This window comes from Agelaius phoeniceus, chromosome 6 (assembly GCF_051311805.1).
Source record: "Agelaius phoeniceus isolate bAgePho1 chromosome 6, bAgePho1.hap1, whole genome shotgun sequence".
Classification (NCBI taxonomy): Eukaryota; Metazoa; Chordata; class Aves; order Passeriformes; family Icteridae; genus Agelaius; species Agelaius phoeniceus.
In genome coordinates this window covers 62,302,186-62,321,521 of record NC_135270.1, presented here as the reverse complement: position 1 = coordinate 62,321,521, position 19,336 = coordinate 62,302,186, and the positions used below count along the sequence as shown (strand labels likewise).

General features: G+C 38.0%; 1 protein-coding gene across 4 annotated transcripts in view; it reads right to left on the bottom strand.

Annotated features, from left to right (window-relative positions):
* Positions 1 to 19,336, bottom strand: part of NIN (ninein) — a 71,620-nt gene that overhangs the window by 5,153 nt on the left and 47,131 nt on the right. For 2 of the 4 annotated variants that reach the window (XM_077180880.1, XM_077180883.1), the window contains 8 exons: positions 19,117 to 19,239; positions 18,474 to 18,587; positions 17,360 to 17,506; positions 16,419 to 16,580; positions 15,426 to 15,575; positions 14,776 to 14,874; positions 10,614 to 10,784; positions 1,929 to 2,042 (listed from right to left, as the gene is read on the bottom strand). In XM_077180880.1, coding sequence (XP_077036995.1) covers positions 1,929 to 2,042; positions 10,614 to 10,784; positions 14,776 to 14,874; positions 15,426 to 15,575; positions 16,419 to 16,580; positions 17,360 to 17,506; positions 18,474 to 18,587; positions 19,117 to 19,239 — 1,080 coding nt within the window. Of the gene's footprint in view, positions 1 to 1,928; positions 2,043 to 10,613; positions 10,785 to 13,615; positions 13,677 to 14,775; positions 14,875 to 15,425; positions 15,576 to 16,418; positions 16,611 to 17,359; positions 17,507 to 18,473; positions 18,588 to 19,116; positions 19,240 to 19,336 lie in introns of those variants that run through there. The other 2 variants (XM_077180881.1, XM_077180882.1) reach the window with 2 other exon arrangements.

Here is a 19,336-nt window from a genome sequence, read left to right as displayed (position 1 = left end):
ATTCAAATATCAAAGTAAAACCCCACTCCTCTCATTAAAAACCTGGGGTCTTCAGAGATGCTCAGAAATTTTTGAGACTGCAAAGGCTTTTTAAGGAGATGGGGTTGGTGACCCTTGGTGTTCTTGGAAAGCTGGGGTGGGAATGGGACAAGGCACTCAGCAAAGGGCAAAGGAAAACCCCAGAGGAGGTGGGGAAGTGAATGTGTCAATTGTAGCTCAAATATCAAATTAATTGATAATATTGAATATCCCACTCCTCTCATTAAAAACCCGGGGTCTTTAGAGATGCTCAGAAGTTCTTGAGACTGGAAAGGCTTTTTAAGGAGATGGGGTTGGTGACCCTTGGTGTTCTTGGAAAGCTGGGGTGGGAATGGGACACAGGCACTCACCAAAGGGCAAAGAAAAACCCCAGAGGAGGCGGGGAAGTGAATGTGTTAATTATAGTTCAAATATCAAAGTAAAACCCCACTCCTCTCATTAAAAACCCAGGGTCTTCAGAGATGCTCAGAAATTTTTGAGACTGGAAAGATTTTTTAAGGAGATGGGGTTGGTGACCCTTGGTGTTCTTCAAAAGTCAGGGTGGGAATGGGACAAGGGACTCAGCAAAAGGCAAAGAAAAACCCCAAAGGAGGTGGGGAAGTGAATGTGTCAATTGTAGCTCAAATATCAAATAATTGATAATATCAAATATCCCATTCCTCTCATTAAAAACCTGGGGTCTTCAGAGATGCTCAGAAATTTTTGAGACTGGAAAGGCTTTTTAAGGAGATGGGGTTGGTGACCCTTGGTGTTCTTGGAAAGCTGGGGTGGGAATGGGACACAGGCACTCAGCAAAGGGCAAAGAAAAACCCCAAAGGAGGTGGGGAAGTGAATGTGCTCAATATCAAAGCTCAAATATCAAAGTAATTGATAATATCAAATATCCCACTCCTCTCATTAAAAACCCGGGGTCTTCAGAGATGCTGTGGAAGTTTTGAGACTGGAAAGGCTTTTTAAGGAGATGGGGTTGGTTCCCCTGGGTGTTCTTGGAAAGCTGGGGTGGGAATGGGACAAGGGACTCAGCAAAAGGCAAAGAAAAACCCCAGAGGAGGTGGGGAAGTGAATGTGTTAATTATAGCTCAAATATCAGAGTAATTGATAATATCAAATATCCCACTCCTTCCATTAAAAACCCGGGGTCTTCAGAGATGCTCAGAAATTTTTGAGACTGGAAAGGTTTTTTAAGGAGATGGGGTTGGTGACCCTTGGTGTTCTTGGAAAGCTGGGGTGGGAATGGGACACAGGCACTCAGCAAAAGGCAAAGAAAAACCCCAGAGGAGGTGGGGAAGTGAATGTGTCAATTATAATTCAAATATCAAAGTAATTGATAATATCAAATATCCCACTCCTCTCATTAAAAACCCAGCGTCTTTAGAGATGCTCAGAAATTTTTGAGACTGGAAAGATTTTGTTTTGGTAGCAGAGAGATTCAAATCCATCTTGTCAGGTGAATTCTCCTTTACACCATTTGTCCTCTAAGGATAAATTTAGTGCACAAAAGAATCCATAAGCCCAGTGATCCCACAGAGATCCTTCCAAAAACCCCAAAACCACATCAAACAAAGGATGGATTTAGGGTAGGAGACCTTAAAGAAATCAATATTTTCTCCTCAGGAAATTATTTTTTCCTCCTTTTCTAAGCAACTTCTCCAGTTCGCATCCTCAGCTGAAATTTGATTTTTGTTTCTTGATTTAGGAAATTGAGGAGTGGATTTAGTCCCCAGTTTAGAGTTTTATGAATTTTGGACAAATATGCTGTAGTTGAGCTCAGAATAAAATTAAATCAAACCACTTTTAACTTTATTCTGAACAAGAGCTTGGCAGCTTTTGCTCTCTTAGGGGTTTAGAGAAGGAATGGGGAAGGTTTGAGGAAATCCAAAACCACTTACTTGTTCTTTCAGCTGATTTACTTTATCTTGGAGAAGCCTCTTCACAAGCCTTAATTTCTGCTCCACATCCATCATTCTCTCTTCCATCATTTTTAGGAGCTGCTCATGACCCTCCTGGAAAGCAACATTTATGTGAAAAATCAGTTAAAAATCACTTCTCATTAACCAGTCTGTTTTGTTCTTCCACTTCATGCTCAAAAAAATTGGTGGCCATCCACATTTCAGTCTGCTTTAGAGCAAATAAATTAATAAACCTTTAATTAAAGCAAAATATTTATGGCAACACTTAAAGGACACCCTCAGCATTCCACTGGTTTTTCAAGCAAGTTACATTTGAAATCAGCAAATCAAGGAAAAATGATATAAAATTCTAACTTTTGTCTTGTTTGTGACAGAGCTGGATAATTCCCTTTTCTTGTTCTTTGGTGCTGCCAAATTTCTGATGAATGTGGAAAACAAAATGCCAATTTAATGGTTTTAGAATAAAAATAAAATGAAGTTATAAGGTCATAGTGACAAGGTAACTCTCCCATGCCAGAGACCCCTTAAAACTGAGTCATATCCAAAAGAAACAGGATTCCAAACTTCATTTTTTACATCTTTTTAGGTTAGTTTTCATAACCCTAAAGTGGTTTTTCTTCTTTTTCTTCACAAGGTGACAGTGTAACTAAAAGCATCATAATTCTGTGGCATGTTACAGGAACACCTGAGAGAAATTTTCCCAAATAAATAAGAAACATCAGGAATTACAAAAGAACTTGACTAATATCCAAAAGAAACAGGATTCCAAACTTCATTTTTTTACATCTTTTTAGATTAGTTTTCATAACCCTAAACTGTTTTTTTTTTCAGCAAGGTAACTAAAAGCATCATAATTCTGTGGCATGTTACACGAACACCTGAGAGAAATTTTCCCAAATAAATAAGAAACATCAGGAATTACAAAAGAACTTGAGGGAAATTTTCCCAAATAAATAAGAAACATCAGGAATTACAAAAGAACTCAAGTAATATCCAAAAGAAGTGGGATTCCAAACTTCATTTTTTTACATCTTTTTAGATTACTTTTTTTTTAGATTAGTTTTTTCATAACCCTAAACTGGTTTTTCTTCAGCAAGGTAACTAAAAGCATCATAATTCTGTGTCATGTTACATGAACACCTGAGGGAAATTTTTCCAAATAAATAAGAAACATCAGGAATTACAAAACAACTTGACTAATATTCAAAAGAAACAGGATTCCAAACTTCACTTTTTACATCTTTTTAGATTAGTTTTCATAACCCTAAAGTGGTTTTTCTTCTTTTTCTTCAGCAAGGTGACAGTGTAACTAAAAGCATCATAGTTCTGTGTCATGTTACATGAACACCTGAGAGAAATTTTCCCAAATAAATAAGAAACATCAGGAATTACAAAAGAACTTGACTAATATCCAAAAGAAACAGGATTCCAAACTTCACTTTTTACATCTTTTTAGGTTAGTTTTCATAACCCTAAACTGGTTTTTCTTCAGCAAGGTGACAGTGTAACTACGAGTATCATAATTCTGTGGCATGTTACATGAACACCTGAGGGAAATTTTCCCAAATAAATAAGAAACATCAGTAATCACAAAAGAACTTGAGTAATATCCAAAAGAAGTGGGATTCCAAACTTCATTTTTTACATCTTTTTAGATTAGTTTTCATAACCCTAAACTGTTTTTTTTTCAGCAAGGTAACTAAAAGCATCATAATTCTGTGGCATGTTACATGAACACCTGAGGGAAATTTTCCCAAATAAATAAGAAACATCAGGAATTACAGAAGAACTTGTTTGGATTTAGGAACTTTGAACACCAACTGCAGGAAATTTGAGACTTGGTTTTAATGCTGGTTTGTTATTCAAATTCCAGGCAGTCATTTGAGGAGATCCAAGTTTGAGAAAGCACCAACCCAAACCAAAACACCTTCAAACCCAAACCCATCCCCACTTGTGGAGGAGGACAAATTAAAATTTGTGTCAGGCAGGGAGTTCCTCATCTAAAACCCTACAAAATGATCCCCCTGGGGGGCTGATTTAATCTCACTCAACATTTTATTTTATTCGCTGTGGCATCAGAAATTCAAATCTGTGTACGAGGTAATGTGATAATCTATTTTTATGAAAAAACTTACATTAGAGTCACATAGAAAAAAGAGTTTTACTGTGGGGGTGGAGTGGATATTTTTCTGAATGAATGGAATTTGATTGGAATTCAAAACCTTGGAATTCACCATTCCACTTTCCACTGGTTGCAGGAGCCCTGGCTGAGTAATTATGTGGAAAATAAGAATTAGAGAGGTCTCAATACCTGTGATCCCTGTTTTTTTGCCTTAAATAGTCTCACTTCACATTATTTCATGTTAAATGGCAGAAGTCAGCTCAGGCAGCAGCTTTAAGGTCATTAAAAATAGGAGAAAAAAGATCTTTACAAGCAAACAGCTGGAATGGTTCATGGCTCCAACTAGGAAAATCACAGGCCTTAAAGAGGTGTTTTGCTGAACTGTTAAAAGTATTAAAATCCTAATTTAATTAAATTAGGATTAAATAAATTAATTAAATCCTAATAAATTAATTAAATTTCATTAAAATCCTAGTTTGAGACAAAATAAAAACGATAGCATTTTGTCCAATAACCAATAATTTTCCCTTTTTTACTTTATGGCCACAGCAGTAGAAGATCCCTCATTTCCTTAAATTTTCAGGTACATCTGCTAAAGAAAAGCTGAGTTTCTGTACTCTAATACATCCCTACCACAAATATTTCCCAGATATAACAATGTTCATTATCAAAGAGAAATATTTTGCCTAAAACTTGTTCATTCTTAAGTAGAAATTAATGACTTCCATGAAGACAAGAGACATTATGGTTAAAAAAAGATTTTATTTTTCATTTACATCAAAAAAAGTCATCTTTCCCTGTTAAAAAGTTTATACATCTTATACAAAAATGCAGTATAAATACCCCAGGTTTTCTTCAACTCTCATATAAAATTAGTTCCATTTGAGAAAAATAGGCTCTTTCCCATACTGAACAACTGCACATTTTAAATAACATAAATAAAACCCGTTTGCAACACATTTTAAAAAGCTTCTGGAAGCTTCTGAGCTTTCACAAAATAGCTTCTAGACAAATAAATAAGAAAATAACACTGCGGAGACTTTTTTTTTTTTTGCTGGTTTTTTGAGAGAAAAAAAGGAAACAAAAAAGAAAAAAGGAAACAAAAAAGAAAAAAGGAAACAAAAAAAAAGGAAACAAAAAAGAAAAAAGGAAACGGGAAAAAAATGAAGGAAAAAAAAGAGGGGAAAAAATGAAGGGAAAAAATGAAGGGAAAAAAGGAAAAAAATGAAGGAAAAAAAGGAAAAAAGGAAAAGAAGGGGAAAAAAAGGAAAAAGGAGGAAAAAAGGAAAAAAATGAAGGAAAAAAGGAAAATAAAGGAAAAAAGGAAAAAAGGAAACAAAGAGGAATAAAGAAAAAAGAGGAATAAAGAAAAAAGAGGAATAAAGAAAAAAGAGGAATAAAGAAAAAAGAGGAATAAAGAAAAAAGAGGAATAAAGAAAAAAGAGGAATAAAGAAAAAAGAGGAATAAAAGAAAAAAGAGGAATAAAAGAAAAAAAAAGGAAAAAATAAAAAAAAAGGAAAAAGAAGAGGAAAAAAGGAAAAAGGGGGAAAAGGGGGAAAAAGGGGGAAAAAGGGGGAAAAAGGGGGAAAAAGGGGGAAAAAGGGGGAAAAAGGGGGAAAAAGGGGGAAAAAGGGGGAAAAAGGGGGAAAAAGGGGGAAAAAGGGGGAAAAAGGGGAAAAAGGGGAAAAAATGAAGGAAAAAAGGGAAAAAATGAAGGAAAAAAGGAAATAAAAGAAAAAAGGAAAAAAGGAAATAAAAGGAAATAAAAAGGAAAAAAAAAGAAAAAAGAAAAAAGGAATAAAAAGGAAAAAAAAAGGAAAAAAATGAAAAAAAAGGAAAAAAAAAGGAAAAAAAAAGGAAAAAAAAAAGGAAAGAAAAAGGAAAACAAAGGAAAAAAAGGAAAAAAAAAGGAAAAAAAAAAGGAAAGAAAAGGAAAAAAAAGGAGAAAAAAGGAAAAAAAGTGGAAAAAAAAAAGGGAAAAACCAAAGGCATTTGATCCTCAAGGTTCTCAGCTTATGCCAGTTCTGTGATTTGTGTCTATCATGGCAAGGGAAGGGGATCAGAAGCAGCCAGGGGTTCAGAGGTGCCCAATCCTGCGGTAGGAATCTGCATGCACTGCGCGCTGCTCCGGTAGCAGGGCCTGGGGAAAGAAGGGAAGGGGCAAACTTCACCCTGAGATCCACGTTCTGCTTCAAAACATCAACACTTCCAGCCAAAAACAATCAGCACAACAAGCAAAGCAAGCAACACAGGACAAAAGAAAAAAATACACACACAAAGAGAAAAAACATGCAGGGTATTTTATATTTTATAGCTGTAAATATGGATATTAGCACCACACAGCTGGGACATGGAGGGGGTGCTTCCTACATCTAAGGACTCTCATCCATGGTTTTTAAAAGATCACTGGCAGTGACTGAGGTAGCAAAGCTTTTCAGAGGAAATCCTCCTCTCTCCCTCTCGAAAAATCTCATTTATAGCATGAAAATCTCATATAATATATATAAAAACTCACAGATTGCCAAGCTTTTGGGAAAAATGTATCCAGACATTATATATAAATATTACATATATTGATATATTTATATATATAATCTATATATATATTATCTCTATATATATATATATATATATCTCTATATATATAAAAAATACCTCACAGATTGCCAAGCTTTTGGGAAAAATGTATCCAGACATTATATATAAATATTACATATATTGATATATATATATTTTTTTTTTATCTATATCTATATATATCTATATATATCTATATATATATAAAAAATACCTCACAGATTGCCAAGCTTTTGGGAAAAATGTATCCAGACATTATATATAAATATTACATATATATATATATCTATATATCTATATCTATATATTATCTATATATATATCTATATATATATAAAAAATACCTCACAGATTGCCAAGCTTTTGGGAAAAATGTATCCAGACATTATATATAAATATTACATATATTGATATATATATATTTTTTTTTTTATCTATATCTATATATATCTATATATATATAAAAAATACCTCACAGATTGCCAAGCTTTTGGGAAAAATGTATCCAGACATTATATAAAAAAAAATATATATATATCAATATATGTAATATTTATATCTATATATATATATCTCTCTATATATATCTCTATATATATAAAAATACCTCACAGATTGCCAAGCTTTTGGGAAAAATGTATCCAGATATTATATATAAATATTACATATATATATATATATATTTTATCTATATCTATATATATATCTATATATCTATATAGATATATATATATTTTATCTATATATATCTATATATATCTATATCTATATATATATAAAAAATACCTCACAGATTGCCAAGCTTTTAGGAAAAATGTATCCAGATATTATATATAAATATTACATATATCGATATAGATATATATATATTTTATCTATATATATCTATATATATAAAAAAAAACCTCACAGATTGCCAAGCTTTCAGGAAAAATGTATCCAGACATTATATATTTATATAATATATAGATATGTAAATATATAGATATTGTAATATATAGATATTTAAAATATATCCATACAGATTGCCAAGCGTTTGGGAAAATTGTATCCAAACATTATATATCAATTTAATATAGATATTTAAAATATATATATAAAACCTGACAGATTGCCAAGTGTTTGGGGAAAATGTAGTCAAACCTTACATATAAATATATTTTATATATATATATATATATATATATATATATATATATAAAGTACCTCACAGACTGCCAAGCGTTTGGGAAAAATGTAGCCAATTATATATAAATATAATAGATATATATTTAAATATATATATTTTATATATATATATAAATATAATCTCACAGATTGACAAAAATTTGGGAAAAATACAGCCAAACATTATATATAAATATTATATATACATACACATATAAAATATATTAAAAAATATATATATAAAATCTCAGATTGCCAAGCATTTGGGGAAAATGTAGCCAAATATTTATATATAAATATAATATATATATTAAAAAAATTATATATAAAATCTCAGATTGCCAAGCATTTGGGAAAAACGTAGCCAAACTGGCCCTCCTTTGAAAACTTTGCATTTCTATCTCAAACCTTGTTGTTTTTCCCTCAGAGTGAACAAGCAGCTGGTCAGAGGTGCCATGAAATTTGAAATAAAGAGCTGTACAAAGGGGGAACTGAGCAACTCAAATATTAATCAGTGCTAAGCAAGCTTTGGGAAATATTGGGTAATTACCAGGCTCCCAAATTTAGTTATTGAGAAAGGGATATGAGGTAATCACAGCACTGGACACAGCAGAAACAATCACTGGAGATTCAGAAGAGTCCAGGCAGGTTAACACAGTACAAACAGCTCAGGAGTTATAGTTTTTATTTATTTTAGTGAAATTTCAATATGGAACAGCAGCCTTTGGGTGAGAATAACTCAGGCCTGACCGTAAAATGAATGAAAAAACCACAGACAACCAGGATCAAAAAGCAATGAAAACTGCAAAGCAGGATAAACACAAAATAATTCCATTAAAACAAAAAAAAAAAAAAAAATAAGGGGGGGAAACTTTGGATGCCTCATTAGACAGGAGCTAAAAAGCTGCAAAAAGCAAAGCAGCAAAACTGAATTATTTATTTTACACATGGAGACAGCCTGACCTTGTACTCACTGGTGAGAGGATGATGGAGAGGGATTAGCATGGAAGTTTTCAGGGTGCTAAAGGGGACATCAAAAGGGACATGAGCTCAACTCAATGTTAAACCCTAAAAATCAGGATGGCAAGGAAAAATCAACAGAGACTCAAGCAGGAGGTGCTCGTAAAGTGGAGACAAATAAATCTGGCTTTGTTTGTAAGTGCAGGTTTTTAATAATGATTTGCAAAGTTATGTAGTAAAAAAAAAGGGTGTTAGAAAGCAGAATATGCACTCATTTTAAGGAAAAAATTAAAAGGATTAAGTGTGTTAGTGCATTGACAGCACATATTTTTAAAGCCTCTCTAAGTATTTTTAAATTCCCAAAGCTTTTCCAGGAAATGCAGGAGCAATTCCTCTCTAGAATTGCAAGTTCCAGGACGTGACTCGTTTGCAGATTGTTCCAAAATCTAAATTACAAACTCATCACTCCTAATGCAATCCCAGCACACTCCATTTGCCACTGCTGCAATATGGCTTTGATTGATTTTTAAATTAAACTGCACATTTTGCTCCCCATGGTATGGGAACAACTACATCAGCCTGTGGTGATGCACTTCTGAAAAGGAACCTTATAATCAATTTATTTCTGCTTAACCTGAAATGATTGGCTTTTATTTTTTTAATAAAACATTTTGATTTTATACCTTTCTCAAAAAAAAATTTTACTCCAAGTTTTGGATACTTTAAAAACTGGTTACTCTGCCTATACTCTCTCCATAATACCCTTTTTTTCTGGAATACCTATTCCCACATTCAGAGATTTTTGAGCTTCAAAGTCTTGGTGGTATTATTATTATTATTATTATTATTATTATTATTATTATTATTATTATTATTATTATTAAACTGCAATCCAAATTTAAAATATAAGAGGGGTCCTTTTTTCCTACTACCAGATGAATACATAACTAATAGTATTTAATCTAATTTATTTATTTAAGTGTAAAACTAAATAAATATCTAATCTAAACTAGGTAAAATACTAAATATAAATTTAGTTTACTTAAACTTTACCTTATCTTTTCTCACAAGGTAAAGTTGGAATATTATTTTAAGACATTATTTGGCCTGAGCCAAAGTTTGAGACATTTAGAGATCCAATTAGTTTGAAGAAAAAGATCATTTGGAAATTTTTATATGGCAGATGTAAAGCTTTTTATTGCCTAGAATTCAGTTTTACAAGGTAAAAAATTAACACTAAAAGTGAGTGGATGAATTAATCTTCCTTGGAATTGGTTTTCCCTCAGAAATGTTGAAGTTTCTGTACAACAGTAACTGTGTCTTGTCTCGTGGCCAAATCAGGAAGAAAAAGGATTAGAAAAAACCTTAGAAAAAAAGGATTAATTTGTGTTCTGCTCTGCTACAATTGACACAATTCCGTGTGACAGCAGCAGCCCAAATTAGGATTTTATGTGATGGATGCCTGTGCAATATTTGGTGTGGTGTATTTTAAAAAGAATAGCTCTAGACAGGGTCATTAGGTAAAGAAACAACAAGAAAAAAGCCTCTATAAACACTTACTGCAGATGGAGCAGAAGGAGAAAAGCCACTTAAGTGTGGATGGGAGGGGTTTGATCTCAAAAAAAATAAAGAGGACTTGAGAACAAAGCTCTGGCTCGTGCTGACCACACCAACCAGCATTTTACACACATCCTTGCTGCCATGAAATTTCACTTTTGAACTGGCATAAACAGAGAACGGATCTCACCAGAATAAAAACAAAAACAAAACCAAAAAACCCCAAGACAACCAAACCAAAGCCTTTAAAATTTTCACTTTCAAGGCGAGAGGGCCTTACCTGCTGCATGTTTGTCGCCGAGGGTCTGCTCTGGAGCTCTTCCTGGAGGTGCTGACTCCTCCTCTCCGCCTGCAGCAGCTGCTGCTGGAGCTGCAGGAATTGTTCCCTGGGCACCGTGGCACAGCCTTGCTGCTGGGAGCTCTGGCTATGCATCCCCCTGGCCTGGAGCATCTGCAAAACCCCAAAATCCAACATCAGCACCTGCTCCAGAGCTTCTGCAAAACCCCAAAATCCCAACATCAGCACCTGCTCCAGAGCTTCTGCAAAACCCCAAAATCCAACATCAGCACCTGCTCCAGAGCTTCTGCAAAACCCCAAATCCAACATCAGCACCTGCTCCAGAGCATCTGCAAAACCCCCAAATCCCAACATCAGCACCTGATCCAGAGCTTCTGCAAAACCCCAAATCCCAACATCAGCACCTGATCCCTCTGCTCCAGAGCATCTGCAAAACCCCAAAAATCCCAACATCAGCACCTGCTCCAGAGCTTCTGCAAAACCCCAAAATCCAACATCAGCACCTACTCCAGGAGCATCTGCAAAACCCCAAAATCCCAAAATCAGCACCTGCTCCAGAGCTTCTGTAAAACCCCAAATCCCAACATCAGCACCTGCTCCCTCTGCTCCAGGAGCTCCTGAAAAACCCCAAATCCCAACATCAGCACCTGCTCCCTCTGTGCCAGGAGATCTGCAAAACCCCAAAATCCCAACATCAGCACCTGCTCCCTCTGTGCCAGGAGATCTGCAAAACCCCAAAATCAGCACTTATTCCCTCTGCCAGGGCTGCCCCAAAAGCATCTGCAAAACCCCAAATCCCAACATCAGCACCTGATCCCTCTGCCAGGGGTGCCCCAAAAGCATCTGGAAAACCCCAACATCAGCATCTGCTCCCTCTGCCAGAGCTACCCAGGAGCACCTGAAAAACCCCAAATCAGCATCTGCCCCCTCTGCTCCAGGAGCATCTGCAAAACCCCAAAATCCCAACATCAGCACCTACTCCAGGAGCTTCTGCAAACCCCAAAATCCCAAAATCAGCACCTGCTCCCTCTGCCAGGGCTGCTCCAGAGCATCTGGAAAACCCAAAATCCCAAAATCAGCACCAGCTCCCTCTGCCAGGGCTACCCAGGAACATCTGCAAAACCCCAAATCCCGAAATCAGCACCTGTTCCCTCTGCCAGGGGTGCCCCAAAAGCATCTAGAAAACCCCAAAATCCCAACATCAGCACCTGCTCCCTCTGCTCCAGGAGCATCTGCAAAACCCCAAAATCAGCACCTACTCCAGGAGCTTCTGCAAAACCCAAAATCCCAAAATCAGCACCAGCTCCCTCTGCAAGGGCTACCCAGGAGTACCTGAAAACCCCAAAATCAGCACCTGCTCTCTCTGCCAGAGCTCCCCAAGGAGCACCTGAAAACCCCAAATCCCAAAATCAGCACCGGCTCCCTCTGCCAGGGCTACCCAGGAGCAGCTCCCAGATTTTTTTATGTGCAAGGGAAACAAGGCTGGACTTGGTGATAGAGGTGACAAAAGATGGAATTTCACACAAAGGAAGCTGGGCTTTGATTCATCATTTCAGGCCTGAATTATAAAATCACTGAATTTCGGATGAATTCTTATCAAAGTTTAGTTGGGGAGCTTTAAGTAGCAGTAATTTCCCATTTCAAGGGGAAGGCTGAAGTTGTGCTGATTATAACCCTAACCCTCAAAATTCAGTATATAACACCCTACAGATATTTCCTAATATTCACTCCTAACTGTGGAGATACTAAGACCTAAGCCAGTCACATGGAATAATTTAGAATTTTTCCAGACTAAAGCAAAACCCAGGTAAGTAACTCACAGCTGGAAGAGTTAATTATAACTAAAAAGGGCCAGAAGTGGACAGTAAAAATCCCTGGTTGAAACAAACTCTTTTGCAGCTGGAATTTGTGTAGAACTAATAATTTCTTCCCATAAAGAAAGAAAAAACCAGGACCATAAAGGTCCTGTTACCTTAAAACCATTTCTCTGTTCCCTTAGGAAAAGGTGTATAAGATTATCTAGGTGATTTTAGCTTTCCTTTCACAGCTGATTTTAATTCCCTTTCACAACTGACAAAATTATCAATTTTGATAATATTTCAGTTACTGACTTCATCTCTAACTGTAAATATTTTTCACAATGCTGCAGCTCTTCTGGCCCTGTTACCATCCCTATCTCTGCTGGTCCAGGTAAACAGAACATAGGTTTATAAATGCTTGAAAATAAAACTATTTGTGCTTTTTAAAGCTATTTAGGGGTTCTTTTTGTCTGTAAAGGAGCTGTTCTTTCCCTGACAATATAAACAGTGAAAATAATGAGCTTTTGGTGGGATTTCTTTCAGGATTCCTGTCATGTTGTGAAGCACACAAGTAACTAATGAGGAAACAGTCAATTAGTGCTAACAGCATCTTAAAAATAATTACTAATGAAACAACAATGGGAACAATATAGCCCTGCTGGATTCATCTGTGGAAGAAAATGGAACCATCATGAGCTTGCTAAACCATCAGATGAGAATTAATGATGAGAAATTAATTAATTTCAGGAAACGTTGGGCAGTCTCGTGCAGGAGTAAATATGCAAACACCTTCAAGCCTCACAGGCAATGGGGGAGCAGGAAGCCACTTTTCATTCTCCCACTTCCAATTTTAATTCTTTTATTATTTTCTTTTCTATTTATTTTCTTTTATTCTTTTATATTCTTTATCTTCTTGAAATTCCCAAAGAATTGGGAATTTTGGGGTGATTTCTCTCCATTTTCATGGCAACCCCTCAGGAACACACAGCTCCTGAGGGTACAGCACAAACCACAAAGAACCTGTTCCAAAATTGACATTGAAATGAATAGTGGCTTCTTTACTTAAGAGATGCACGGAATAAAAAGACAAAAAAAAAATTCATTAAAAAAATGAATTCATTAAAATGAATTTAAAAAAATGAGTTTTTCCATGCTATGAGGGTACATGAAAAATGATTGCTCTACCTTCACACACTATTTCAGAGAGAGAGCTGCCCCCTTCTCTGCTAGCTCCAACCACTGAGTTCTAGCCAGGTTAGCCATGGACAAAAGGAGAACAGGCACAAAAGAGAGAGTTAGAAACCACAAATCACTGAGTGAATGCTGCACACACCTGCTGGGAAAAGGTTACCAGGAAGAACAAAATCCTGCATGGTTGAAATTCACATTTCAGGAGAAAAGGCAATCCCAGGCTGGGTGTTTATGGGTTTGAGTGTTTGGCATTTTCCCAAAGCTTAATTAAGACTATGTAAATAAATTCACAGGGAATAGAAACAGTCTTTTCATTAACTTGTCAAAATCTCATCTTTCCTAATTAGGTTTTTTATAGTTTTATTACTAATTACATAGGATTTTCAGCCTAATGGCTCCCATTTGGTGGAAAATGAAGCCATCTATAAAGTGTTATAGAAGCCTCATCTAAAAGATGCTTTGACTTATGGAACAAGTCAAAATTGTAGGGTTTTTTTTTAATATTATGTTTTAAACTCAAATCCAGGACATCAAATTTAGGCAAGACTACTGAGAGAGAGCTTGGAGGTCTGGGCTGACCTTATGGGATGCACTAAACACAATTAAATTGCCCATTCCTATAAACAAGAACTCCTAAATTTCGATGATCCATCTCCAGCAGAACTTTTACAGCAGCTTTGGGAAGAATCTCCACCAAAGTTTTCACTTGTGCCTTTAAATTAAGAGTAAACTGTGTAAATTGCTATTTTTTTCACTATTTAGATAATATTAAGCTTAAATTCAGCAAATTATTCACAGAGGAAATAAGAACAGGTTTCTACATTAAGAGCAGCATCGCACAAATATTAGATAGGAAATTTGAGGTGACATGTTTTAGGAAGAAAGAGGGAAGTGTCAGCCTTGCCTCAAGGACAGAAACAAATTTCTTTGCTGTTTGATTTTCCATCTGAAGCCATATGTGAATTATGACTAAACAAAACATGCTTCAGAGAGCAGGATGTTTGCCACACAACTCGGTCATGAAAGAGGAGAGGTTCATTCTTCTAGATTCAATTACTTTCCTCTGTTGCTGCACATCCGTAAGTTGTTTTAAAAGAAAATAAATTCAATAAAACAGTGATAAAGGCCCACAGTCAACACTGATTGAGAAGTACCTCCATTAACTGATCATCCAGCTTGACTTGCTTTTTTCTCAGCCCTTCATTTTCTGAGCTGCTCTCCAGTTCACGTTCAAGAGAATTCATCTGACTGATCTATCAGAGACAAAAAGTTTCCTTAGAAAAGCAGCAATTTCTCCTTTTATCTGTTTTTTTCCCCCTCATCATGAACCACTGAATACCAAGACAACTCAAGTCTAAAAATCAGGAATATTTGAAAAGTGCTTTGCTGCAGGAGCTGTCTCACAGCAGATGCAGAGCCCTGTCAGCTCCTTCAGACACAGATTTGTGAGAGGCAAAGAGCACAAAATCCACAGCAGCAGAAGAAAGTTACCTTAGCTGAGAGCCTGGTGTAATTCTGTACCTTTCAAACCCAAGCTACACTGAAAATGAGCTCCTCTGTCCATGTCTGGTTTAACTTTTATAGTTGATAGGTGCAAATTAATGCATTGCCCACAGATTTGGGGGTTTTGTTGGCAGACAGTTTATTCTAGGGAAGAATGGAGACTCAAGGGAGGGACTGATCACTGCCTGCCCATGTTCAACACTTCAGATACAGCTTTCTGTTTCAAGGGGTATTTCAAAAACCCCTTGAGCTTCTGAGAGGTGGAATTGACTGATTTGTGTGTTTAGCACCCAAACCTCACCTTCCTGTTTGCAGATGACAGCTCCTTCTGAAGCTGCTCACACTCCCTCTTCAGGCTCAGCTTCTCCTGCTCCATGGCTTTGACAATCCCTGCCTGGCTTTGATGCTTTTGGTGCTTTAGGGAGAGGATTGTGGATTCCAGCTGTCGGATCTGAGGAGATGGGAGATGAACAAATGGCAAAAGATGTTCCAGATAGTTCCACTTTATTTAAAATACCAGCTGATTTTGGGCTCACAGAATCTCAGGGTGGTTTGGGTGGAAAAGGACCTTAAATCCCAACCCATCCCACCCCTGCCTTGGCAGGGACACCTCCCATTATCCCAGGCTGCTCCAAGTCCTGTCCAAGCTGGCCTTGGGCATTTCCAGGGATAAAGGAGCAGCCACAGCTTCTCTGGGCAACTCTGGGATATTTCTGACATCTTGGCCTTCTTTCCCTTTGCCCTCCCCATAATCCACTTGATACTGCAAGCCAAGAAATTGCACAAGAAGAATGTTAGGAATATTAAGAATCTTTTTGTCAACTTGAAGTTGGACTGAAATCTTTGACAAAGGCTACCAGGATTGTCTTTTAAAGAAGAGAAATATCCTGACAGTGTTGTGGAGTCTCAGATATTCAAACCCTGCTTGGATTGTGATCTATGCAAAAGGGTCTGAGTGACCTCCAGAGAATTACCAGGATTGGACAAGAATTACCAGGATTATCTTTTAAAGAAGAGAAATATCCTGACAGTGTTGTGGAGTCTCATTCTCTGGAGAAATTCCACAAGAAGAACGTTAGGAATATTAAGAATTTTTTTGGTAACTTGAAGTTGGACTGAAATCTTGGACAAAGGCTACCAGGATTGTCCTTTAAAGAAGAGAAATATCCTGAGAGCGTTGTGGAGTCTCAGATGTTCAATCCCTGCTTGGATTGTGATCTATGCAAAGGGGCCCGAGTGCCCTGCAGATCCCCCAGCCCAGCCCTGCTGTGATCTCCCAGCTTGCCCAGGTTACCTTTTCCCTGGAGTGAGCCAGGTCTGTTTTTGTGCTCTGCACTTCCCTCTGCAGCCTCTCGTTGTCCTGCCTGAGCAGCCTCTGCTCCTGCTCATCCCAGGGGATGGGCCCCTGCTGCTCCTGCAGCCCTGAGGGAGGCACAGCCACTTCCAGAACCAGGTTCTTAAGACAGACAGAATTGCAGGGTTAGGCCTTCAACAAAGAAGCAGACATTTGCTCTATTCAGGTGGGGTTTAGGTGGATTTTCAGTAAGTGCAGGCTCCAAAGCTGCAGCATTCCCATCTCCCTCCCAGCCCCACTCACTGTTTTCCCCTAAGAAATCCAATGTGCAAATCCCAAGTGCTTCCCTCTACTAAAACCATGGATAATAGCTGTGTGCACAAGGAGTGCACAGAGTTCAGCAACACAAAAAAGGCAATTTGTGCTCTCCTTAGAGCCAAACAGAACTCAGTATTCTATATTATGCACTAATAGCTGTAATTTAGCTCCTGTTGTACAATTCTGAGAGAGTCTCTTTTCCATGTGGACATTAAATATTCCTTAATTACATGGCAAACAAGCCAAATTAGTGACTGAATTCATAACAGCAATCCCAGGACTGCTGTCTACAACCTCCTTCAGTTACAAATCCTCATTAGCTGAGAGGTTGGTGTGATTCTCTACCTTTCAAACCCAAGTTGCACTGAAAATTACCTCCTCTGCCAATGACTGGTTTAATTTTTATAGTTAATAGGTGTAAATTAATGCATTGTCCACAGATTTGGGGGGGTTTTATTGGCAAAAGGTTTCTTTTAGGGAAGAATGGAGACTCGGGAGAGGGGGACTGATCATTGCCTGTCCACGTTCAACACTTTTTACAATTTTTAAAAAACAGCTTAAAACCACATTATATCCACTATCCACTAATTCCAGCTACCCCCTGAGATGCCTGAAGCCTTTACCTTTTCACTGGTGCTCTGCAGCTGTTTGTGCAGGGCCATCACCTCTTGTTTCAGACTTTCCTTCTCCTGCTGCGTCAGCTGCAGGTCGGATTTCAGCCGCGACATTTGGAGGTTGGTGCTCTGCAGAGTTTCACTGAGGCTCTGAACCTGGAAAGAGCAAGAGCACGGTTTGGCTTTTGCTGGATCAGGATTCCCTGTGTGGATCAGGTACCCCAGGTATTTAGGATCTCTGATGGAAGGAGTGAAGTTAAAACGTTGATTTTTCTCCTTTGAAAATGTCAAATTGAGTTTATTGCTCTCCACAAGTCCCTGACAGGAAGGTGGAGCTGAAAGGGGTCAGGCTCTGCTGCCAGGGAACAAGGGACAGGATGAGGAAACAGCCTCAAGGTGTGTCAGAGGAGGTTTGGATTGGATATTAGGGAAAATTTCCTCGTGGAAAGGATTTTTGAGCATTGGAACATCTGCACAAGGCAGTGGTGCAGTCCCCATCCCTGAAAGGATTTAAAAGCTGGGTGGATGTGGCACCTGGGGACAGGGGGCAGTGGTGGCCTGGGTGATGCTGGGGGAATGGTTGGACTCAATCTTATAAGGATTTTCTATCCTTAAAACTCTATAATTCCAAATGATTTTCCAACTTCTTGTTCCAAGCTCCCAGCCACCCACTTTGAATAGAGCCACAATGCTGCATTCACCAGAAACATCTTCCAGCCCTGAGCATTCACTGAGATATCCTGGATGGAAAGAAGCTTTCCCTTGAATTGTTTCTTCTTCCTGCTCCAGAAATGCTCAGCCAAGCAGGGAACCACTTGATCCCATCCCTGCCTGGGGAAGGATGAGCCTGCACCAGGACAGAGCAGCAACAGCAGAGTCTCTGCAGCATTTTAGGAATCACCAGGCAGAGGGGATTGGCAAAAGTAGCTTGGCTGTAGAGAGAAAAACCCCTCCTTGTGTTTAACAAGTTTCCTTTTGTCCTCTAAGAACATCTCTGTGAAAGCCCCTCAAGCAGCCATTCTCAGCTGCATGGCATCAGGAGGGGCCTTTCAGGGGAAAAAGCACTACAGGAGATGATCAAAGTGCTTTCATCAGGGCTGGACCATAAATCAGTGTTTCATACCTTGTCCTGGGAGAGGCTGAGCTGTGCTTTCAGTGCCTGACTCTGCTGCTCCCAGGATTTCTGCTCCTGCTTCAAGCTGCCCATTGCACTCTCCAGGCAGCTGACCCGAGCTACCTGCAATGACATTACACCAGGAATCTCACTCAGGAATTTGCTTTTTGACTCCATTTCACTTCAAGGGTTACCCCAGAGGGAGTTAAAGCTAAGGAAGGAAGGAAAACGCAGGAAAGCAAAAAGCCCCTCAGCTCCCTGAATTTCCACACAATGGGATTATTATTTGCAGTGTGCAGAGTGCTCTGCTCCAGTTCAGAGTTACAGTAGGTTAGAGATGCAATAAAAGTCCAAGAACACTGTCTCCCTTGTCCTGCTGCAGGATTTACATCCAGGCCTCTCTTCCTTGCAATGTTTGGAATTTCCTACATAATCAAATTACAGCAAAGCTGTGCTCCAGAACTGAAGCTTTCCTCTCTAAGACCAGCTAGGAAAAAACAATCCAGGAGGTGGCAACAAAGCCTTTATCTGGCTCAAGGGTGAGGGAAAAAGCATCCAGGGAAGTTATCATAACCATAGGTTATGGTGATACAGATATAGGAATTTTAACAGCCTTTTACAGCACACAGTGATGAGGATTTTCCTTCCTTACCTTTTCAATGCATCTGTTCAGCTCCTCACTCAGGGCTTCTTTCTCTTTCTGCAGCTTTTCATTTTTAGTGATCAAACTTGCAACTTCATTCTGAAGGTCAGCAAGATCAGGGCATCTGGGCAGCTGTGGGAAACAAACCCCTCAGAGTTGCACTTTTGTGCTGTCACTGAATTTGGCAGGAAAATCAGGGGATGCCCAAATGGTTTGGGATGGAAGGGAC